The 21874-nt window shown below is 44.1% G+C and overlaps 1 protein-coding gene across 1 annotated transcript; it reads left to right on the top strand.

Moving 5' to 3' along the window:
* LOC127569662 (tubulin alpha chain-like) lies at positions 1-11977 on the top strand. The gene is made up of 4 exons (XM_052014466.1): positions 1-87; positions 5502-5724; positions 8343-8491; positions 10379-11977. Exons 1-4 carry the CDS (start codon positions 85-87, stop codon positions 11351-11353), a joined length of 1350 nt encoding a protein of 449 aa, XP_051870426.1. The 5' UTR covers positions 1-84; the 3' UTR covers positions 11354-11977.
* The last annotated feature ends 9897 nt before the right edge of the window (positions 11978-21874 follow it).

The raw sequence follows: 21874 nt of genomic DNA, 5'->3' as shown, positions 1-21874 counted from the left end.
GTTGATACCTTTTGTTTTATTCCTGGTTGGGGACAATCTTCTCACCTGCATCAGTCAGCTCAGAGAGAGTGAAAGAAATTAAAAATGGTGAGTGTGTTGAAAATGGCCCCACGCTTTAAAGAGTGAGTGAGGACGGGTACAAAGTTCTGACAGGAAGGACTCAGTTGGCTGAATGTAGGGAGTATGTTCCCCCGGGTGTGGGGGTCCAGAACTTGGTTTGAACAACTGGTCCTGCTTGGGAAGGATCATGTGAATTTGAAAAGGATGCAGAGGCTGAGTCTCCTGTGGTAAGGCTGAGAGTGAGGTGACGGAGGTTATGTTTCTTCAGTCATAGTGAAGTGGAGTTGAGATGGAAGGTGTTTGAAGGGGCACATGGAATCTTTCTAACCCAGATTGATTCCAATGGGGATCTATCACCCCTTCACTCCTGGTCCCATCCCTTCTACCCTCCCCCACTGTTCCCATCTCCCCACATCTTTCCCCCACCTGGTTCCACTCACCACCTTTCTTATCAGATTCCATAATCTGTAGCCTTTCTTGTCTCCACATCACCTCCTAGCCTCCCTCTCCCACATACCATCAACCCCCTCCTCACCTGGTTGCACCTATCACCCATCAGCCCCTGTCTCGCCCTTCACCCCTTTTATACTGGCTAAGGCCCACACTCAATGGTTCAGAAACAGCTTCTGCTCCTCTGCCATCAGATTTCTGAATGGTCCATGAACACTACCTTGTTTTTTTTTGCACTGTAAATTTATTTTAGTAACTTATAGTAATTTCTTTGCACTGTACTGCTGCTGCTGCAAAACAACAAATTTCATATGATGTAATTCTGATGTAACAGCTAGGTAAGCTTGCATGGTTGTAAAGACCTAGCAGACCTTCGATGCAAGTAGGATTGGTAATTTTGTGGTTATTCTTATTGGTGGCTTCTTTCCCTGTCAGTACGGTTAGTGGTGAAGGATGTTTCACCTCGTTCCTCCTCCTCATCTCAGTTCTAAAGAGATGTCACTTTATTCTGAGGCTGTGCCCTTGGATCCTAGACTCCTCTACTGATGGAGACATCCAACTATGAAACTGATGGGTCGGCTTAAGAAAAGAGATGGGAGGTTTAAAAATTGTTGAAGGATAATTTTTTCACCCAAAGGGTGGTTGGAATCTGGAATATACCGTCTCTACCAATTCATGTAAAGACACTAAACACATGGCTCTAGACGACTACTTGAATTACTAAGGCTATGGACCAAGTGCTGGAAAATGGGATCAGTACAGATAGGTAATGAATTGTCAACATAGATGTCAATGGCTGAGGAGCCTGTTGGTGGTGTATGACTGACTTGATGAATTTAAAATCCCACTTACACTCCCAATATTGCAATTAAAAATAATTCTGTAAGGGTGCACAGGTGGAGGGAAATTCACGCAATAATACTTTATCCCCTCACTCTCTTCATCTGGGATCTTTCAACTTGTTTGGAATTGGTTTATTACTGTCACTTGTACTGAAGTACAGTGGAAAAACTTATCTTGCATACCGTCCAGACAGATCAATTCATTACGTGGTGCATTGAGGTAGTACAAGGTAAAACAATGCAGAATGATGTGTTACAGAGAAAGTGTAGGCAGACAGTAAGGTGCAAGGCTATAACGAGGTAGACTGAGGCTAAGAGTCCATCTTATCATTACTAGGGGCCTGTTCAATAGTCATAACAGCGGGATAGAAGCTGTCCTTGAGCCTGGTAGTACGTGCTTTCAGGCTTTTATTTAGTTTTGTTTAGAACATAGAACAGTACAGCACAATACAGGCGCTTCGGCCCAGAATGTTGTGCTGACCTTTAAACCTTGGCTAAGACTATCTAACCCCTTCCTCCCACATATCCCTCTATTTTAAATTCCTCCATATGCTTATCTAGTAATCTCTTGAATTTGACCAACGTACCTGCCTCTACCACTGCCCCAGGCAGCGCATTCCATGCACCAACCACACTCTGGGTAAAAAAACCTTCCTTTGACATCTCCCTTGAACTTCCCACTCAATACCTTAAAGCCATGTCCTCTTGTTTTGAGCATTGGTGCCTTGGAAAAGTGGTGCTGGCTGTCCACTCTATTTATTCCTCTTAATATCTTGTATACCTCTATCATGTCTCCCCTCATCCCCTCCAATGAGAACAGCCCTAGCTCCTTTAGTCTCTCCTCATAATCCATACTCTCTAATCCAGGCAGTATCCTGGTAAATCTCCTCTGCACCCTTTCCAACATCTCCACATCCTTCCTATAATGAGGTGACCAGAACTAGACATAGTACTCTAAGTGTGGCCTAACCAGAGTTTTGTAAAGCTGCATCATCACTTCACGGCTCTTAAACTCGATCCCTCCAACTTATGAAGGCTGACATCCCATAAGCTTTCTTAACTACCCTATCCACCTGCGAGGCAACTTTCAGTGATCTGTGGATATGAACCCCCAGATCCCTCTGCTCCTCTACACTGCCCAGAATCCTGCCATTTACCTTGTACTCCGCCTTGGAGTTTGTCCTTCCAAAGTGTACTACCTCGCACTTCTGGATTGAACTCCATCTGCCACTTGTCAGCCCAGCTCTGCATCCTATCAATATCCCTCTGCAAGCTTCGACAGCCCTTCACACTATCCACAACACCACCAATCTTTGTCATCTGCAAACTTGTTAACCCAGCCTTCCACCCCCTCATCTAAGTTGTTAATAAATATCACAAGAAGTAGAGGTCCCAGAACCGATCCCTGTGGGACACCAATAGTCACAGCCCTCCAATCCAAATGCACTTCCCTCCACCACAACCCTCTGCTTTCTACAGGCAAGCCAATTTTGAATCCACACGGCCAAGCTTCCCTGGATCCCTTGGCCTCTGACCTTCTGAAGAAGCCTACCATGTGGAACATTGTCAAACATCTCTATCGTCTCTCCCCTCATCCTCCTCCTCTCCAAAGAGTAAAGCCCTAGCACCCTTAGTCTCTCCTCATAATGCATACTCTCTAAACCAGACAGCATCCTGGTAAATCTCCTCTGCACCCTTTCCAACGCTTCTACATCCATCCTATAATGAGGTGACCAGAACTGGATACAGTACTCTAAGTGTGGTGCAACCAGAGTTTTATAGAGCTGCATCATTACTTCACGGCTCTTAAACTCGATCCCTTGACTTGAAGCTTAGGAATGTTAGCTTTCATAACTACCTATCCACCTGTAAGGCAACTGTGGATATGGACCATCAGTTTCCTTGTAACTGATTCTCCAAATCTGGCAACATCCTTGTAAGTCTCATCTACACACCAGTGCTACAATAAATTACCTAAGTTTTAAATAAGGGGACCAAAACTGTGCACAGTATTCCAGGTGTGATGTCAAGAATACCATGTAACATTAAGTCTAACTCCCTAGTAATTGAGGTCAATGTGCTACTTGCTTCCTTAATTACTTGCTGCACCTGCTTGTTAACTTTCCTGTTTCATGCAATAAGAACATCTGGATCACTTGGTACTCCAGTCTTTTGCAGTCTATCTCCAGTTATAGTTGCATTAAGGAAGTTCTACATTGTGCAAAAAAACTAATGCATCAATTCTTGTGAGCAATATTTTTGTTATTCAATACTTGCATGATTTCTCCTTCTCAAGCCCAGATCATTATCATGAAGCTATACTTAAACTACCTCCCTAATGCTGCTTGTACTTTGATTGTAAATGTTCCTTATCTTTTATTTGGAAATGATGCCAAATTAATTAATTGGGGAAAGACTCATTCTGTCTAGGATTTTGAAATGAAACAGAAAATGCTGAAAGCACTCAACAAGTCCAGCAACCCCCCACCCCCCCGTGGAAAGATATGGTTAATGTTTTGGGTGTGATAATTGGTGAAGGGAATCAAACCTGAAATGTTAACCTTCCTCTTTCCACAGATGCTGCCTGACCTGCAGTGTTTTCTATTTATATTTCAGATTTTTGCATTTGCAGTTTTATTTCATCTGCCTAGGATTTTGCTCTGGGTGAGGGATAAGCAAAAAAAAAAAGACCTTTTGTAAAGAGTTGGTCCAGAGAAGAGATTTTTCTTGTGGGGCAAATTAAATTCAAATTGCCAATGTAAGCATTTGCCAATGCATTGAAGCAAATGGCAAAGGTTGAAAGAAAAGTACATGGGGAGAATATTATTTGTATATCCATGGGATATTAACGTCATTGGAATTTATTCTCCTTCCCCGATTGCTTGAGGAAGTCAAGATTATTGTAAATTGGTGGGTCTGGTGTTAGATTCAGTTATATAGCACAGAAATAGACCCTTTGGCCCTACTGGTCCATGCCTACCTGAGCTAGTCCCATATGCCTGTATTTATCCCATATCTTAAACCATTCCTATCCGTGTACCTGTCTAACTACATTTTAAGCTTTGTCATGGTACCTGCCTCTACCACTTCCTCTGGCAGCTTGTTCCACATACCCACTACCATCTGTGAAAAGTTGCTCCACATGTTCCCCTGTAAATCTTTCCCCTCTCTTTAAATCGATGCCTTCTAGTTTTAGACTGTCCTGCCCTGGGGAAAAAGATCTTTATTAGTCACATGTACATCGAAACACGCAGTGAAATGCATCTTTTGCATAGTGTTCTGGGGTCAGCCTGCAAATGTCACCACGCTCCTGGCGCCAAATCTCCTCTGCTCCAGGGGAAATAAGCCCTAGCCTATCCAGTCTCTTATAACTCAAGCCCTCCAGTCCTGGCAACATCCTTTTGAATCTGTTCTGCACCTTTTCTAGCTTAATGACATCCTTCCTATAGCTAGGTGACCAGAACTGCACACAATACTCCAAGTGCAGTCTCACCAACATCCTGTATAGTTGTAATGTGGCATTCCAACTCCTGTACTCAATGCCCTGACTGAAGGCAAGTCTGCCAAATACCTTCCCTGTCTACCCCTGTTGCCACTTTTGGTGAACTATATACTTGTACCCCTAGGGGTCTCCGTTCTACAACACAATCCAGAGTCCTGCCCTGGCTTAGCTTCCCAAATGCTAGTCAGAGTTAAATTCCATCTGCCGCTCCTTGGCCCACTTTCCCAGTTCTAGATCCTGTTATAATCCTAATAACCTTCACTGTCCACTACACCACTCATTTTGGTGTCATCTGGAAACTCGCTAACCAGTCTCATGCAAGTCAGACCTGTAAAGATGTCTAGTTTCCTCCCTGAAGGATATTGGTGAACCCAATGGATTTCGTATAATAATCTGCTGGTTTCCATTACTAGGAATGACTCTTCATTTTGTATTTTAAAAAAAAATTCCAGGGTTTGTCATTTTACTTGAATTGCCGTGGTGGGATTTGAATGTCCAGAGCTCCAACAGTTAATCCAGTGAACATGATCAAGATCCTACGATGTGAGATAATGGTGGAAGCTCACTGGAGTACATGTAAATTTGGTGGTGCGTTCTATTTTGAAAGTTTGACTGTATAAGCATAACGTTGTGATTCATTCCCCCAGCGTGAATGTATCTCCATCCATGTTGGCCAGGCTGGTGTCCAGATGGGCAATGCCTGCTGGGAGCTGTACTGTCTGGAGCACGGTATCGAGTCCAACGGCTACAGACCAGACAGCAGAAGCACAGGAGGGACAGATGGCTCCTTCGACACTTTCTTCTGTGAGACAGCAGCTGGAAAGCACGTGCCCAGGGCCGTCTTTGTGGACTTGGAGCCCTCCGTGATCGGTAATCGGGACACTCAAACTCTTAATTCATTTTGCCGAAAAAAATTGCAGGAAAAATAATCAATTTTAAGGGATGTTAGGATAAGTCAGCAGCTTAAATGAAATCCTTCCTGGCACTGAGACAAGAGGCAATGTATCTGTAAGCATTTGGTGGTGTATCGTTGTATGCAGGAGTTGGAATTGATTTATTATTGTCACTTGGTACAGTGAAAAGCTTGTCTTGCATACTGTTTATACAGATCAATTCAGTACACAGTGCACTGAGGTAGCACAAAGTAAAATAATAACAGAATGCAGAATAACGTGTCACAGCTACAGAGAAAGTGCAGTACAGGTAGACAATAAGGTGCAAGGTTATAACGAGGGAGATTGTGAGGTCGAGAATTGCCTAAATTGTTAAATAGTATGTGTTTCTATCCCTACCCACATCAATATATATTGGATGTGGACAACATGGAGCATGAATTCATTGGTATTGATTTATTAATGTCACTTGTACTGAGGTACAGTGGAAAAATTTGCCTCGCATACCAATAATTTGGGGACAGGTTTGCAAAGTAGAGTGGTTTTCCTCTGTATCTAATAACTAAGCTCAAGTTGATTACAGGATGAGGGAGGGAGTTGGAATCCGAAAACAAAAGTGTAACCTTAACATTGGGCGTGGGGTATTCACAGAATCAGATTCTAGCATGGAAGAAGGCCATTCAGCCCATTGCTCTATGCGAGCAATCCACCTAGTTCCACCACCACGTCCTCTCCCCACAAGCCTGAAAATTCTTTCCTTTTTTGGATACTTAGCATTTGAATCTGTCCCCACTATTGCCCTTGTCAGTACTCTCCAGATCCTAACCACTTGCTGCATAGGGTTTTTTTTTGTCGTGTTGCTTTTGACCCATTTGTCAAGTGTCTTATGTTCTATGTTTCCTGGTTCTTCCATTGGCAGAGGTGTCTTTTAATCAGATCTCCTCACAACCTTTTCAATTCCAAGGAGAGTAACCTTGGGCAGAAAGGTCAGCAAGGATGTGGTGGGCTGAAGGGCCTGTTTTGGTGCTATACAACTCTATGAACGCCAGCTGCTCTAGTCTATCCACAGTACTAAAGTTCATCTCTGGAATCATTTTGTTAAATTTCTTCTTGCCCTCTCCAAAGCCTTTGCATCTTTCCAATATCTTCCTGAAGTGGATCCAAGTGGCCAAACCGGTTCATCCACTTCCTTGCTTGTACTCTAAAGCTCTGGATCCTATGTTTTTCAACTACTTTCTCAACCTGCCCTGTTATTTTTTCAATGAGGCAAATATTACCCAAATTGTTTAGAATTGTGCTCTTTAATTTGTATTGTATTTCCTTGTAATTTACACAGAAATAAAATACCTTGCATTTTGGCATTAAATTTCCTCTGGTATGTATCTGCCCACTTCTCCATCCCACTGGCATCCTCTCCAAGTCTACTGCTGCCCTCTTTGGGAGAAGTGATATCCATGAAGCACTTCACACTGATAGTAATTGGGAACTTTTGCTCCAAAAACCCATTGAAGCTGTCAGAAGACTGATACAATTGATGTTTGGGTTTGAGACCATACAGTGGTGGGTAAAAAAAAATGGGCAAGCTGAAATGATTCCAGATTAGCCAAGACTGTTGGAAGAACAGTAGACTACTATGTCTATAGTGCACGGCTATTATCAGTCATCAACCACTTTTGGGTTAAGAACTTGTGCAGTATGGCCTATTTACATCTTGAATGGAAATTCCAAGTGTAGCACAGCTGGCTGTTGGGACACATGCCAGCCTTGACCATGTTGTTGGATTCTTTGAGTACGGGAGGTATCACTGCCAAGGTCCCTCTTATCCTACCTTTTAATTTCAGGGGGACAAAAGAAGTCCAAGGAAAAATGAATGCTCCTGGTCTAATGAAAGCATTTTCCATTAGTTACATTCTCTTATGAGGAAGGAATTTAATGGTAGCTTTTTTTAGAGGGATGGCACTGGGGTTGTGGACTGAGTGGCTTCCTTCGGTTCTTCACTATTCTATGGTTGATGATTCTATGAATGAAGTTCATTTGAAGTGAGCTTGGCTAAAACTGTTCTGTCTGTTCCTTTCCAGCTGTTATAAGACTATTGAATGGTCCCCTAGTACAATAAGATGGACTCTTGATCTCACAATCTACCTTGTTGTGGCTCTTGCACCTTATTGTCTGCCTGCACTGCACTTTCTCTAACTGTGACACTTTATTCTGCATTGTTATTGTTTTCCCTTGTACTACCTCAGTGCACTGTTGTAATGAATTGATCTGTATGGATGGCATGCAAAACAGTTTTTCACTGTACCTCAGTACATGTGACAATAATTTAGCAAGTCTTACAAATGAGAGAAAAGATTGGAGGGGTGTCAATAATTTGTTGACAATAATATTGTAATAAAGGGATATGGACCATATGCAGGCAGAAGGGATCAGTTTAATTAGATGTTATTAGTTTGGCAAAACATCATGGGCTAAAACGGTGTGTGGGTATGTTTAATCCAAAATAATGGAAGATCAGCAAATTATCCAATTTGCCACAACAGTGCTGCTAGAGGAATGATTTGTATTCAACTCCAGGTGTATATTTGTAACTTGCAGATCAGGTCCGTGTTGGGACCTACCGACAGCTGTTCCACCCTGAGCAGCTCATCACTGGGAAGGAGGACGCTGCCAATAACTATGCTCGTGGGCACTATACTGTTGGCAAGGGAATTATAGAGCCGGTCCTGGACAGGATTCGGAAATTGGTACGGATATTATTTACTTTGTCTGCCTCCATCTATCATTCACCTGCAACTGTCTCCTAACTCCATCCCCTGTCCCCTTCCCCTACTTGCCACAACCTGGATTTGTATGGATTGGAAAGGTTTAGAAGGTTATGGGCCAAATGCTGGAAATGGGACTAGCTTGGAGAGCATGGACCAGTTGGGCCGAAGGGCTTGTTTCTGTGTTGTATGACTCTATAAACCTGCCCATCATCTTGCACCCCTCCTCAGTCCACAAATCACCTTGGACTCCTTTCTCACCACTTTCCCCCCCCCCCCCCCCCCCCCCCCTCCTCTTTATACTGGCTATCTCTCCCCCCTCCACCCTGTCCTGCTGTAGGGTTGCGGCCTGAAGTGTCGAAAGTTCTACCCCTTTTCTCTCTTCCCCACCCCCCACCCCCAATCAATGCTGATTGACCCACTGAGTTCCTCCAGCAGACTGTTTGTTGCTCCAGGTTCTGCAATCTCGCATCATCATTTACGTGAACATTGAATTTGAGAAAAGTAATTGTTTCAAATAGCATCCAGTGGCAGGTCTAATATGATTTAATCCAGTGTGTTGTGATTGCCTTAAAGCAATACTCTTTGAAGGAGTTCAAATTATTCCATTGCCTTCCAGCTTCCTAGTGTTAAACCTTCATCCTTGTGACCCTCCCAAAACATGTTCAGGATACATTCCTCTAAATTATTAAGTATCCTGAGTTTTGGATCTAGATTGTCCTTGTAATGGTGAGTGACCAGTAAAGGCTGGGCAGATCCAAGTTATCTTCTGTTGTGGACTGCTCTGTTGAGGCTACGTGTCAGTCCCAGGGCAAGTGAAACATTTGGAAACTGGAGCTCCTGCTGGATATGTAGGTATTGTCACTTAAACCTTATTCCAAAAGAATTCAATTGAAACAATGAAAGATCAAGCCAAATCCCATTGGGGAAATGTAGGGAGGGGGAAAATCAGCCTTGTTAATAGGAATTGTCATAAAGCACAGTAATAGGCCCTTCAGTCCAACTGATCCATGCCAACCAAGATTCCCATCCAAGCCAGTCCCACTTGCCTGCATTTGGCCCATATCCCTCTTAAACCTTTCTTATCATTGAACTTGTCCAAGTGCCTTTTAAATATTGTTAATGTACCTGCCTCAACCACTTCCTCTGACAGCTCGTTCCATATAGAGACCACCTTCTGGGTTTAAAAAAAAAAGTTGCCCCTTGGGTTCCTATTAAATCTCTCACCTTAAACCAATGCCCTCTAGTTCTTGGTTCCCCAACCCTGGGAAAAAGACTGCATTCACTGTATCTATGCCCCTCATTCTCCTAGGCTCTGGTGGGTGGGTGAGTGGGGAGAGGAGGGGAAAGTCTCAACCTCTCTCCATAACTGAGTCCCAGCAACATTCTCAAATCTCCTCTACACTCTTTCCAGCTTAATGGCATCTTTCCTATAGCAGGAAGACCAAAACTGAACACAACATTCCAAATGCAGCCTCACCAATGTCTTGGGATGCTATGTTGCAGTTGAACGACTTTTATACTCAGTGCCCTGACTGATGAAGGCCAGCATGCCAAAAGCCTTCACCCTGTCTGCCAGAGGTGTCACTTTCAGGGAACGATGTACTTGTAGAACACAGGGACCTAGGAGTACAACACTACCCAGGGCCCTGCGGTCACTGGAAGTCCCACCCTCACTTGTCTTCCCAAAATTCAACACCTCACACTTGTCCAAATTAAGCTCCATTTGCCATTGCTCAGCCCACCCACGCAGCTGATCAAGATCCCTCTAAATCCTGATAATCATCTTCACTGTCAATGACACCACCTACTTTAGTGATGTTAGTTGTGATGTTAACTTGGAAGTAATTGAGGTGCTTTTTATTGCAGGCTGACCAGTGTACTGGTCTTCAAGGCTTCTTGGTGTTTCACAGCTTTGGTGGTGGTACTGGTTCTGGTTTCACCTCTCTGTTGATGGAACGTCTGTCTGCTGACTACGGCAAGAAGTCCAAGCTGGAGTTCTCAGTCTACCCAGCTCCAAGGATTTCCACAGCTGTGGTGGAGCCCTACAATTCAATTCTGACCACCCACACCACACTGGAACATACAGACTGTGCTTTCATGGTTGACAATGAAGCCATCTATGACATCTGCCAGAAGAACCTTGACGTTGAACATCCAGGGTACGTCAACTTAAACAGGCTGATTGGTCAGATTGTGTCATCGATCACAGCTTCTCTTCGCTTCGATGGAGCTCTGAATGTTGATTTGATAGAATTCCAGACCAATTTGGTGCCTTATCCTCGAATCCACTTCCCTCTGGTGATGTATGCACCGGTGATCTCAGCTGAGAAAGCCTACCATGAGCAAATGTCTGTGGCTGAGATCACCAGTTCGTGTTTCAAGCCAGGCAACCAGATGGTCAAGTGTGACCCTCGCCATGGCAAGTACATGGCTTGCTGCCTGCTGTATCGGGGCGACGTGGTGCCAAAAGATGTCAACGCTGCTATTGCAGCCATCAAAAGCAGGCGTACGATCCAGTTTGTCGACTGGTGCCCGACTGGCTTCAAGGTTGGCATCAACTACCAGCCTCCCACTGTGGTGCCTGGTGGGGACCTGGCAAAGGTGCAGCGAGCAGTGTGTATGCTAAGCAACACCACTGCCATCGCTGAAGCTTGGGCACGCCTTGACCACAAGTTTGACCTGATGTATGCCAAACGTGCCTTTGTGCATTGGTATGTTGGGGAGGGGATGGAGGAGGGGGAGTTTGCTGAGGCCCGGGAAGACATGGCAGACTTGGAGAAGGATTATGAAGAGGTTGGAGCTGATGACTTTGGTGTGGAGGAGGAGGAAGACGATTTCTGAACTATTTAATCATAGTTTATTTTGTTGCCATTCTAATTTGTGCAAATCTGAAGATTTTGAATTTCTTTGATCCGGATTAGTGTCACTCTGTACGTAAACTGAACAGGTAAAGGATTTGGATTTCAATTGTCTGCTTAATGCTGGCAAGTTCTGTAAATGGATAATTATAAACACTGCTGTAATAGCAAGTACAGTGCAATATAACTTGGATTTGAGAATTATTATTCCCAGAGGCAGAACTATCAAAGGTACATCTATAGAAGTCATCCTTGAGATCTGACCACTTCACCTGCTGCTGTGTATAAGAGTACAAAAGTTTTTGAAGATTGAGGTTTGCTGCTCGGGATTAGATGAACATCTAACAAGCATTTATCCCTTTCTGAATTTGGATGCCACCATGGGGCAGGAAAGGGATAAATCGATGAGTGGGCTGTCTGTAGTGGCAGTACTGCAGAAATCTGAGCTCCCGATGAATTGAAGTAGTCATGTCTAAAGACTTGCTTTGGAAATGCCTTCCCAATGTATTTAAACTTTTTTGTCCTTTCTTTGGGGTGGTGGGGAGAGAAAATGGAGATGTAGAAATGTTAAATTAATTGCAGTTATTAAATATTTGCACTTTTCTGCACCTGTCTGTTTTGATTTTTTAGTTGCTCAACACTTGATTGTATTCTAGATTTTGTTTACTACAATGAGAGTTCTAACAGTATTGGTCTATTATTGTCATTGGTACCGAGGTACAGTAGGAAAAACTTGTCTTGCAAACCGATTGTACAGGTCAATTCATTACACAGTGCAGTTACATTGAGTCAGTACAGAGTGCATTGATGTAGTACAAGTAAAAACAATAACAGTAGTGTCACAGCTACAGAGAGAGTGCAGTGCAATAAGGTGCAAGGTCACAACAAGTGACGTGAGGTCGTAGTCCATCTTATTGTATAAGGGAACCGTTCAATAGTCTTATCACAGCGGGGTAGAAGCTGTCCTTAAGTCTTGTGGTACATGCCCTCAGGTTCATACTGAACCACTGCTTGCTCTCTGAGGAAATAGTTTCTCGTTCCCCCTAGTGAGCCCTGGAATCATAAACCCCTCCATCCTTGTTCTATGCAACTTTGCTTTCACTTCAAATTCCAGCACCTACAGTGTATTTTGCTGGTCTAGATGTTAATCAAAACCAAACAAATAAGGTGGTCTCTACATACCCTGGAATTCTATTGGTTTCCAATCCTGCAATGGACTGAAGGAGAAGATTTTTAAATTGACAATGTTTTTGTGGGGCAATGTTAAATGACCTGTTATCAGTCGAAGATGCTCATGAGATGAGAATTGAATGTGGATTTTTTGTGGGGATGTACATGGATAGGTTTAAGGGGAGATGGGCCAAATGCAGGCAAGTGGGACTAGCTTATCTGGGCATCTTGCTCAGCAGGGACAAGTTGGGCCAAAGGGCCTGCTGTGCTGTATGACTTTATGTAGGGGGAAGAGGTGGCTGTGATGTACCAAAAGTTGGCATTTATTGCCCTCCCCTTACTTCCTTAAAAATGGCAAGGGACCATCACTGAAGTATTGCAATCACATTTGTGAAGATGGTCTGCAAAGCTACTGTATTCCAAGACTTGGACCAAGCGAATCAGGGTGCTGTATGATTTGTAGGAACCTGCAGTGGGTGGTGTTCCCATAAGCCTGCTGCTTTTGTTCTTGGTGGTAGGAGTTGTGTTTGGGAGATGCAGTTGGAGTATTCAAATTCCAGCATCTACAGTGTATATCTCCTCACTCAGTGGTGGGAGTGCAGAAAGAGCTGCCAACTGACGTGGTAAATGCGGGCTCATTCTTAAGTTTTAAGAATAAATTGGATAGATACATGGATGGGAGAGGTCTGGAGGGTTACGGACTGGGTGCAGGTAAATGGGACGAGTGGAATAAAGTTTTGGCACAGACTAGAAGGGCTGATTGGCCTGTTTTCTGTGCTGTAGTGTTCTATCTGTATGGTTCTATTCTAGAGGAGTAACTGCCATGGGTAAATGGGTATGAAGTGCAAGAGCCACAAGAACCATGGCATCCAAAAGTGTACTGGATCAGTACTAGAGGAATAAGTGCAGTGGGGAAGAGGCTGGAATGTAGGAATAGTTGACGTGGACTTCCAAAGACTTAGCATGTCTTGTTAGGCCAAAGGTCAGCATCTTGCAATATAACCTTTCTCTGTTATGGCAGAGGCTGCAGCTATGTGCTAGTGCCAGGTAGGCTGTCTAACAAGCCGGTGGCTTTGCTCTGCAAAGTCAGAGTCGTACATCACAGAAATGGGCCCACTAGCCCACCATGTCTGTGCTGACCAAGTACCTATCTATACCTATTTACCAGTGGTCTGTAGCTTTCTATGCCTTGGTGACTTGAATGCTTGTCCAGATGCTCAAATATTGAGTGTACCTGCTTCCACACCCTCTGGCAATGTAGATCCCCTCAAACTCTTGCTATTCACCTTGAATCTATGCTGCTAGTGTTGGACACCACTGCCATGGGGAAAGTTTCTTGTTGTCTATCCCCTTCATAATATTCTTGAAGCACAGGCAGCTTGACAGGAGAAAACAAAGTATTTGGCCCAGATCCCTCTGAACCTTTCCTATCCACGTACCTAAATGTCCTTCACCTGTTGTAATTGTACCTGCCTCAACCACCTCTGGCTGCTCGCTCCATATACTGTCCACCTTCTGTGGAACAACTTGCCCCTTGGGTCCTCCTTTTAAATCTTTCATTTCACACCTTAAACCTATGCCTTCTAGCTTTAGACTCCCTTACCCTAGTGGGGGTGGGGGAAAGACTGACCATTCACCTTCTATGTCCCTCATGATTTTGTATACCTCTAGGAAGTTGCCCCTCTGCCTCCTTCACCCCAGGGAAGACAGTCCCAGCCTATCCGGTTTCTGCTTGTAACTTGAGCCCTCCAGTCCTGGTAACATCCTCAAATATTTCCTGTACACCCTCCAGCTTAATCATATCCTTCCTATAGCATGGCAACCAGAACTGCTCACCAGGTAGTCTCAGTAATGTCTTGTACAGCTATAACATGTTGACTCAATACCCCAACCAATGAAGGCAAGTGTGCAATATGCCACCTTCACCACCCTGTCTAACTGTTGCCATGTTCAGGGAACTATGTACGTAGAACAGAGACCTTGGAGTACAACACTTCCTCAGGCCCTGCCACTCATTGTGCATGTCCTGTCCTGGTTTAACTTTCCAAATGCATTGCTGCACTTGAATTAAATTCCTTCTGCATTTCCTTTGCCCACATTCCCACTTTATCTAGATCCTGTTGTAACCTTGGACAACCTTCTATTGTTGTTCACTACACCATGAATTTTGGTGTCACCCACAAACTTGCTAACAATGCCAACTACACTCTTGTCAATATACATAACAGGGAACCCAGCACCAATCCCTGTGGCACACCATTGGTCACATCCCTTCAATGTGGAAAAACAACCCTCCACAATCATCCCCCTGCTCTTGCCACTAAACCAATTTTGAATCCAGTTGGCTAGCTCTCCCTGGATTGCATGTGATCCAACCTTCCAGACCAGCCTAGCATGCAGACTTTGTCAAAAGCTTTGCTAAAGTCCATGTAGACAATGTCTACTGCTGCCCTCATCAATCCCCTTCGTCACCTCCTATGAGGGAGAAAAAAATTCAATTAAATTTGAAGTGATTTCCCATGCACAAAGCCATACTGACACTTGCTAATCAGTCCTTGCCTTTACAAATGCAAATAGAGCCTGTCTCTCCAGTATATTTCCCACCCCAGATGTTAGGCTCACTGACTTGCAGTTACTTGATTCGCCCTTGCAGCCCTTAAGGGAACACTAGCCACCCTCCAGTCTTCCAGTACCTCGCCCATGGCTAACAAAGATACAAACATCTCTGCTAGGGCCCCAGCAATTTCTTCACTTGCTTCCCACAATGTCCTAGGATACACTTGATCAGGTGACAAGACAGCATAGTAATAACAACAACCTTGCACTCAATCTCAGCAAGACCAAGGAAATGATTGTGGACTTCAGGAAGGAGAAGTTGGATGAACGTGCACCAGTCCTCATAGAAGGGTCTGTGGTGGAAAGAGTAAGTGGATTCAAGTTCCTGGGTGTCTCTGAAGACTTGTACAACTTCATGGGTTGCATCTGTGCTGGGTCAAGAACATGTGCCAGCATCTCTACTTTCTCAGTTTAAGGAGATTTAGCATGTCAAAAACTGACAAACTTCTACAGATATACAGTATAAAGCATTCTGACTGGTCACATCACAGCTTGATATGGAAACTCTGATGCACACAGGAACACAAGACGCTACGGAAAGTGGTGGACTTGGCCAGTTCTATCATGGATATGACTCTCTACACCATCACAAGAGGTAATGTCTCAGGAAGGTGACATCCATCATCAGGGACCCGCACCACCTCAGGCTATGCCCTCTTCTCAGTTCTGCCATCAGGCAGGAGGTACAAGAGCCTGAAGACCTAAGGTTCAACAATGGCTTCTTCCCCACTGCTGTCAGGTTCTTGAACTGACCTGGAAAACCTTAACACTACCTCATTCTTTTTTTTCTCCTCTCTCAATCTTGCATTAGTGTCATTATTTTGCATAGATGTTGTGTATAACTTGTTAATTTTGTTAACTTGTTTGTCCTTGACCTGTAATGTACTATACTGCTGCTGCAAAAAGTTAAGTTTTCATGGCATTTATACCCCATGTATGCCTATGACAACAATAAACTTGAACAGTATTCCTTTAAGACATCACCCATGCTTCCACACATAGATGACCACAATGATCTTTAAGAGGACCTATTCTTTCTCTAGTTACCCTTTTGCTCTTAATGTACATAGGGTTCTCCTTTACCTTTTCTGCCAAGAATATCCTGTGTCCCTCTGTGCCCTCTTGATTTCCTTAAGCGTACTCTTACATCCTTTATGTTCCTTGCTTGATCCCAGCTACCTATACCTGACGTATGCCTCCTTTTTCCTGACCAGACCCTTGATATCTCTCATCAGCAAGGGTTCCCTAATCCTGCCAGCTTTGTCCTTCAATTTAACAGAACAGGTTGGCCCTGAATTCTCCCTAAATATGGTATAGGTAAGTATCACTTGATTGTGGTTATTAATGATGCCTGCCTTCTGTTGAATGAGAGGTTGGTAATTAGCTGGATTAGATTTGCCCAACTTGTTAATGTGACATCCCTGAATAATTTTCTACACTGTTGGGTAGATGCCAGTATTATAAGCAAACTAGTACAGCTCAGAGGTACAGCTAGTTCTGAAGTCCACTGTGATGGCATCTAATCAATACCCCTCTGTTATAACCAGTGTTTTGAGTTGAGTGCAGCTTCAACAACACTCAAGAAGCTTGACATAAAGGACGTTACGGCCCATTTGATAGGCACCCCATAAACCATTCACTCACTCCACCACTGACATGCAGTAGCAGCAGTTGGTACCATCTACAGGATGCACTGAAGTAACTCACTAAGACTCCTTAGACACCACCTCTACCAACTAGAAGGACAAGGGCAGCAAAACCATGGGGAACATGGCCCTCCAAGCCACACACCATCCTGACTTGGAAATATATTGTAATTTCTGGGACAAAGTCCTGGAACTCCCTAACAGCACTGTGGGTATACCTACACCTCAAGAACTGCAGCAGTTCAAGAAGGCAGCTCATCATTTCCACCAAGGGCAATTAGGGATGGGCAATTAATTGCTGGTTCTGCCTTGAATTAATACAAAAAGTGAAGTCAATTGAATTTACTGAAGACAGGTTGCTGTGATGCTGGGAACCTTGCGAGGAAGCTGAAAGATCATCAGCTCTTGGCAGTTCTGGCTGGATGTAGTTGTAAATACATCAGCTTTTGATGAGATGTTGGACCCTACAATTTGAGGATAGTAATGGACTGGAGTGTTTTCAATTAGGGTCCTAATGAAGGGTCTCGGCCTGAAACGTTGACTGTTCATTTCCCTCCATAGATGCTGCCTGACCTGCTGAATGCCTCCAGCATTTTGTGTGTGCTGCTTTCAAGTCTTAATACTCACACACTACACCTGTGTGTTTCCACTGTGCACAGCTATAAACAACTCACATGGCAACCACTTCAGTTCATTTAACTTCGTCAGCTGCCTGAAACCACCTGATGGGACTTCAACTCATGCATTGTAGATTCCTATGCAAAGCATGATTTCTGTAGCTCAGCCCAAATCTTGACCAGAAACTTGGCCCTGGTTCTGGCAACTGGGGAGGACTTGAGCCAAGTCCAAGCTTCTTGAGAAAAGTTTCCTGCTCATGTCAACGTCCAAGATGTGGATGATGTCCAGGCAAGGACTGATAAGTGGCAAGTAACATTTAGGCCAGTGACCTTTTCCAGCAGGGATCTAATCATTGAAAATTCAAAACTTCAGAGGCTGATGCAGGCAAATGGGACTGGATTTGATGGGAAATCTTGGTCAGCATGGACCAGGTGGGCCGAATAACTCTATGAAACTGAAATAAAACAAAATGCTGGAATCTCAGATGGCATAACCAAAGTCTTAATTGAAATGTTAACTCTCTTCCCCTACACATGCCCTCCTCCCTACCCCCTCTAACAGATGCGATCTGCTTTTGATTTTTTTTCCAGAATTGTACAAGCATCTAGCCATACCTCCTGATGCAAAATAGTGATACTCAGATAATCTTTCTGTCAGTCAAAAGCCAAGGTGCCATTAAAAACCCAGTTGTTCAATTTGGATTTGGCCAAGTCCACTCTGATACAATTCTTGTTGCAGCCTTAATAAAAAGTGTAGCCAATGGAAGTTCAGAGGAGAGGAGATACTCTGATGTTCTTTGCAACATTTAACCATTTCAGGGAGATCTAAAACTGAAGCCTTCACCAGTTGAACATTGGAAGTTCAGAGGAGAGGGGGTAGTCTGACATCCTTGCAACATTTGATCATAATCAGGGAGCTCTAAAACTAAAGCCTTCACTAGCTGGTGTCAAAACGAAATGGTTTGGATGTTGCAAGGGTCCAGATATCTCTCAACCCTAGGGCACTGCCATCAGGCTAACCATCTCCAGCTGCTTAATGTCAAAAGTGGTAATACTCATCACTTCCGTTCCAATGGACATTCACGCAGTTCCTACTCAGAATTATGATTTAGTGTGATATCAAGAGCCATAGTTTCAGAATAGTGCATTTGTCAACCTGTTGCCCGAGCAGGTTTCTCCAGGTACATTTCCTGTTCATCATCTTGTATTTGCTGCCTCAGCATTCCAACTTCACCTGCAGATTTATCAGAAGAACATTAGGGTATGAAGGGGACAGTCAGTCCAATTTACTAATTTTCTCCACAGCAGCAAAAGCCACTGAGCAGGCAGTGTAACTCAGGCTCCGCACATTATTCCTGCTGTTTGACATGTTAGTGGGATCATGTTTAAGAGCTGTGAGGTAATGATACAGCTCTACAAAATTCTGGTTAGACCACACTTGGAATACTGTGTCCAGTTCTGGTCACCTCATTATAGGATGGATGTGAAAGCGTTGGAAAGGGTGCAGAGGAGATTTACCAGGATGCTGCCTGGATTAGAAAGTATGGATTATGAGGAAAGACTAAGGGAGCTAGGGCTTTACTCTTTGGAGAGGAAGAGGATGAGGGGAGACATGATAGAAGTATACAAAATATTCAGAGGAATAGATAGAGTAGACAGCCAGCACCTCTTTTCCAGGGCACCAGTGCTCAATACAAGAAGGCGTAGCTTTAAGGTAATGGGTGGGAAGTTCAAGGGACATATCAGAGGGAGTTTTTTTTTTACCCAGAATGTGGTTGGGGCATGGAATGCACTGCCTGGGGTGGTGGTGGAGGCAGGTACTTTGGTCAAATTCAAGGGATTGTTAGATAAGCATATGGAGGAATTTAAAATAGGGGGGACATGTGGGAAGAAGGGGTCAAGGTCTTAGGCGAGGTTTAAAGGTCGGCACAACATGGTGGGCCAAAGGGCCTGTATTGTGCTGTACTATTCTATGGACATTTATGGCATTACTGAAAGGACTGAGTCCACACATCTCTGGATGAGCAAGCTGGCACGTTAGAATACACAGGGACAGATTAAAACCTCCATGTAGGGTCTACCATATGTAGCCCAACTGGTGATAAACCATTGTTAGGTCCTGTTGGCATTTGCCTACCAAACCAGCAAAGATCTGTTTTCTAAACCATTCTGATCCTGCTATTCCAGCTCTTTTGCATTATGAACAGCAAGAAAATTGAAGGCCAAGTACAAATTATAGGAAAGTGTTCTGATTTAAGGCAACCTAGACTATACTTTCACTAAGTTACTTTGGTAATGAAGTGGTAATGATAGTTTTTAAGTTCAAAAATCAAAAACACAATACTAAGAATTGTGTTCAGTTCTGGTCTCCTCATTATAGGAAGGATGTGGAAGATTTAGAGAGAGTGCAGAGGAGACTTACTAGGATGCTGCCTGGATTGGAGAGCATGTCTTGAGGATAGGTTGAGTGAGCTGGGGCTTTTCTCTTTGGAGAGAAAGAGGATGAGAGGTGACTTGATAGAGGTGTACAAAATGATAAGAGGCATAGTTCGAGTGGACAGTCAGAGACTTTTTCCCAGGGCAAATATTGCTAACACAAGGGGGCATTATTTTAAGGTGATTGGAGGAATATATAAGGGGGATGTCAGAGGCAAGTTTTTTTTAAAAACAGAGCGTGGTGGGTGTGTGGAACGCACTGCCAGCAGAGGTTGTGGGGGCAGATATATTAGGGACATTTAAGAGACTCTTAGACACAATAATGATAGAAAAATGGAGGGCTATGTGGGAGGGAAGGGTTAGATAGATCTTAGAGCAGGATAAAATGTCAGCACAACATTGTGGGCCAAAGGGCCTGTACTGTGCTGTAATTTTCTATGTAAGGTAGTGCCCAAAACTACCTAATGCAGGGTCTCAACCCAAAATGTCAACAATCCCTCCACCTCCACAGATGCTCCTTGACCTGCTGAGTTCCTCCAGCAGTTTGTTGTTTGCATCAACAGCCTCTTGCATCTCTGAAGCTACCTCATGTTCATAGGTACACATTTCTGCAAGAAACTGCAGAGAGTTGCAGACACAGAAACCAGCCTCCCCCTACACTTCTCACTGCTTCGGTAAAGCAGCCAACATAATCAAAGACCCCACCGTCCCCAGACAGTCTCTCTTTTCTCCTCTCCCATTAGGCAGAAGATACTCCTCACAGACAGTAGCCAGAATTGAACCTGGGTTGCTGGCGCAGTAATAGTGTTACGTGAACCGCTACACTGCCTAACAGAATGTGGAGTAAAGTGTCACAGTTACAGAGAAAGTGCAGTGCAGGTAGATAATAAGCTGCAAGGTCATAATGAGGTAGATGAGCTCCAATATCTTATTAATACTTCAGGCATGAGAGTCTATAAGTAGATAGGGAAATAATTTCCTCTCAGTGAACATTTGTGGGATGCAATCAGTTCAGGAGGAAGGCACATCTACAGCTAAGAGACTACAGCTCTGCCTTCAATACAATAATACCAAGCAAGCTTGTCACCAAACTCCAAGACCTAGGACTCAACATCTCTCTGTAACTGGATCCTTAACTTTCTAAAAAAAACAGACCGCAATCAGTGAGGATAGGCAGCAATATTCTCAACACTGGTGCACCTCAAGGCTGCATCCTCAGCCATCTATTCTAATCCCTATACACTCATGACTGTGTGGCCAGATACTGCTCTAACTCCATCTACAAGTTTGCAGATGATACCGTTGTAGGCCGTATCTCAAACAGTGATGAATCGGAGTCCAGGAAGGAGATAGAGAGCTTAGTGGAATGGTGTCATGACAACAACCTTTCCCTCAGTGTCAACAAAAGAGCTGGTCATTGACTGCAGGAAAGGGGGCAGTGTACATGCACCTGTCTACATCAATGGTGCTGAGGTCGAGAGCTTCAAGTTCCTGGGAGTGAACATCACCAACCACCTGTCCTGGACAAACCACATGGATGCCATGGCCAAGAAAGCTCACCAGTGCCTCTACTTCCTCAGGAGGCTAAAGAAATTTGGTTTGTCCCCTTTAACTCTCACCAACTTTTACCGATGCACCATAGAAAGCATCCTATGAGGATGTATCACGGCTTGGTACGGCAACTGCTCTGCCCAAGACCGCAAGAAGCTGCAGAGTTGTGGACACAGCCCAGTGCATTACAGACACCAGTCTCCCCTCCTTGGACTCTGTCTTACCTCTCGCTGTCTTGGTTAAGCAGCCAGCATAATCAAAGACCCCACCCACCCAGGACATTCTCTCTTCTCTCCTCTTCCATCGGGTAGAAGATACAGGAGCCTGAGGACACGTACCACCAGACTTAAGGACAGCTTCTATCCCACAGTGATAAGACTATTGAACAGTTCCCTTATACGATGAGATGGACTACAACCTATGACCTCACGATCTACCTTGTTGTGACCTTGCACCTTATTTCACTGC

This window comes from Pristis pectinata, chromosome 1, assembly GCF_009764475.1.
Source record: "Pristis pectinata isolate sPriPec2 chromosome 1, sPriPec2.1.pri, whole genome shotgun sequence".
Classification (NCBI taxonomy): Eukaryota; Metazoa; Chordata; class Chondrichthyes; order Rhinopristiformes; family Pristidae; genus Pristis; species Pristis pectinata.
This window is presented reverse-complemented; position numbering and strand designations above follow the sequence as displayed.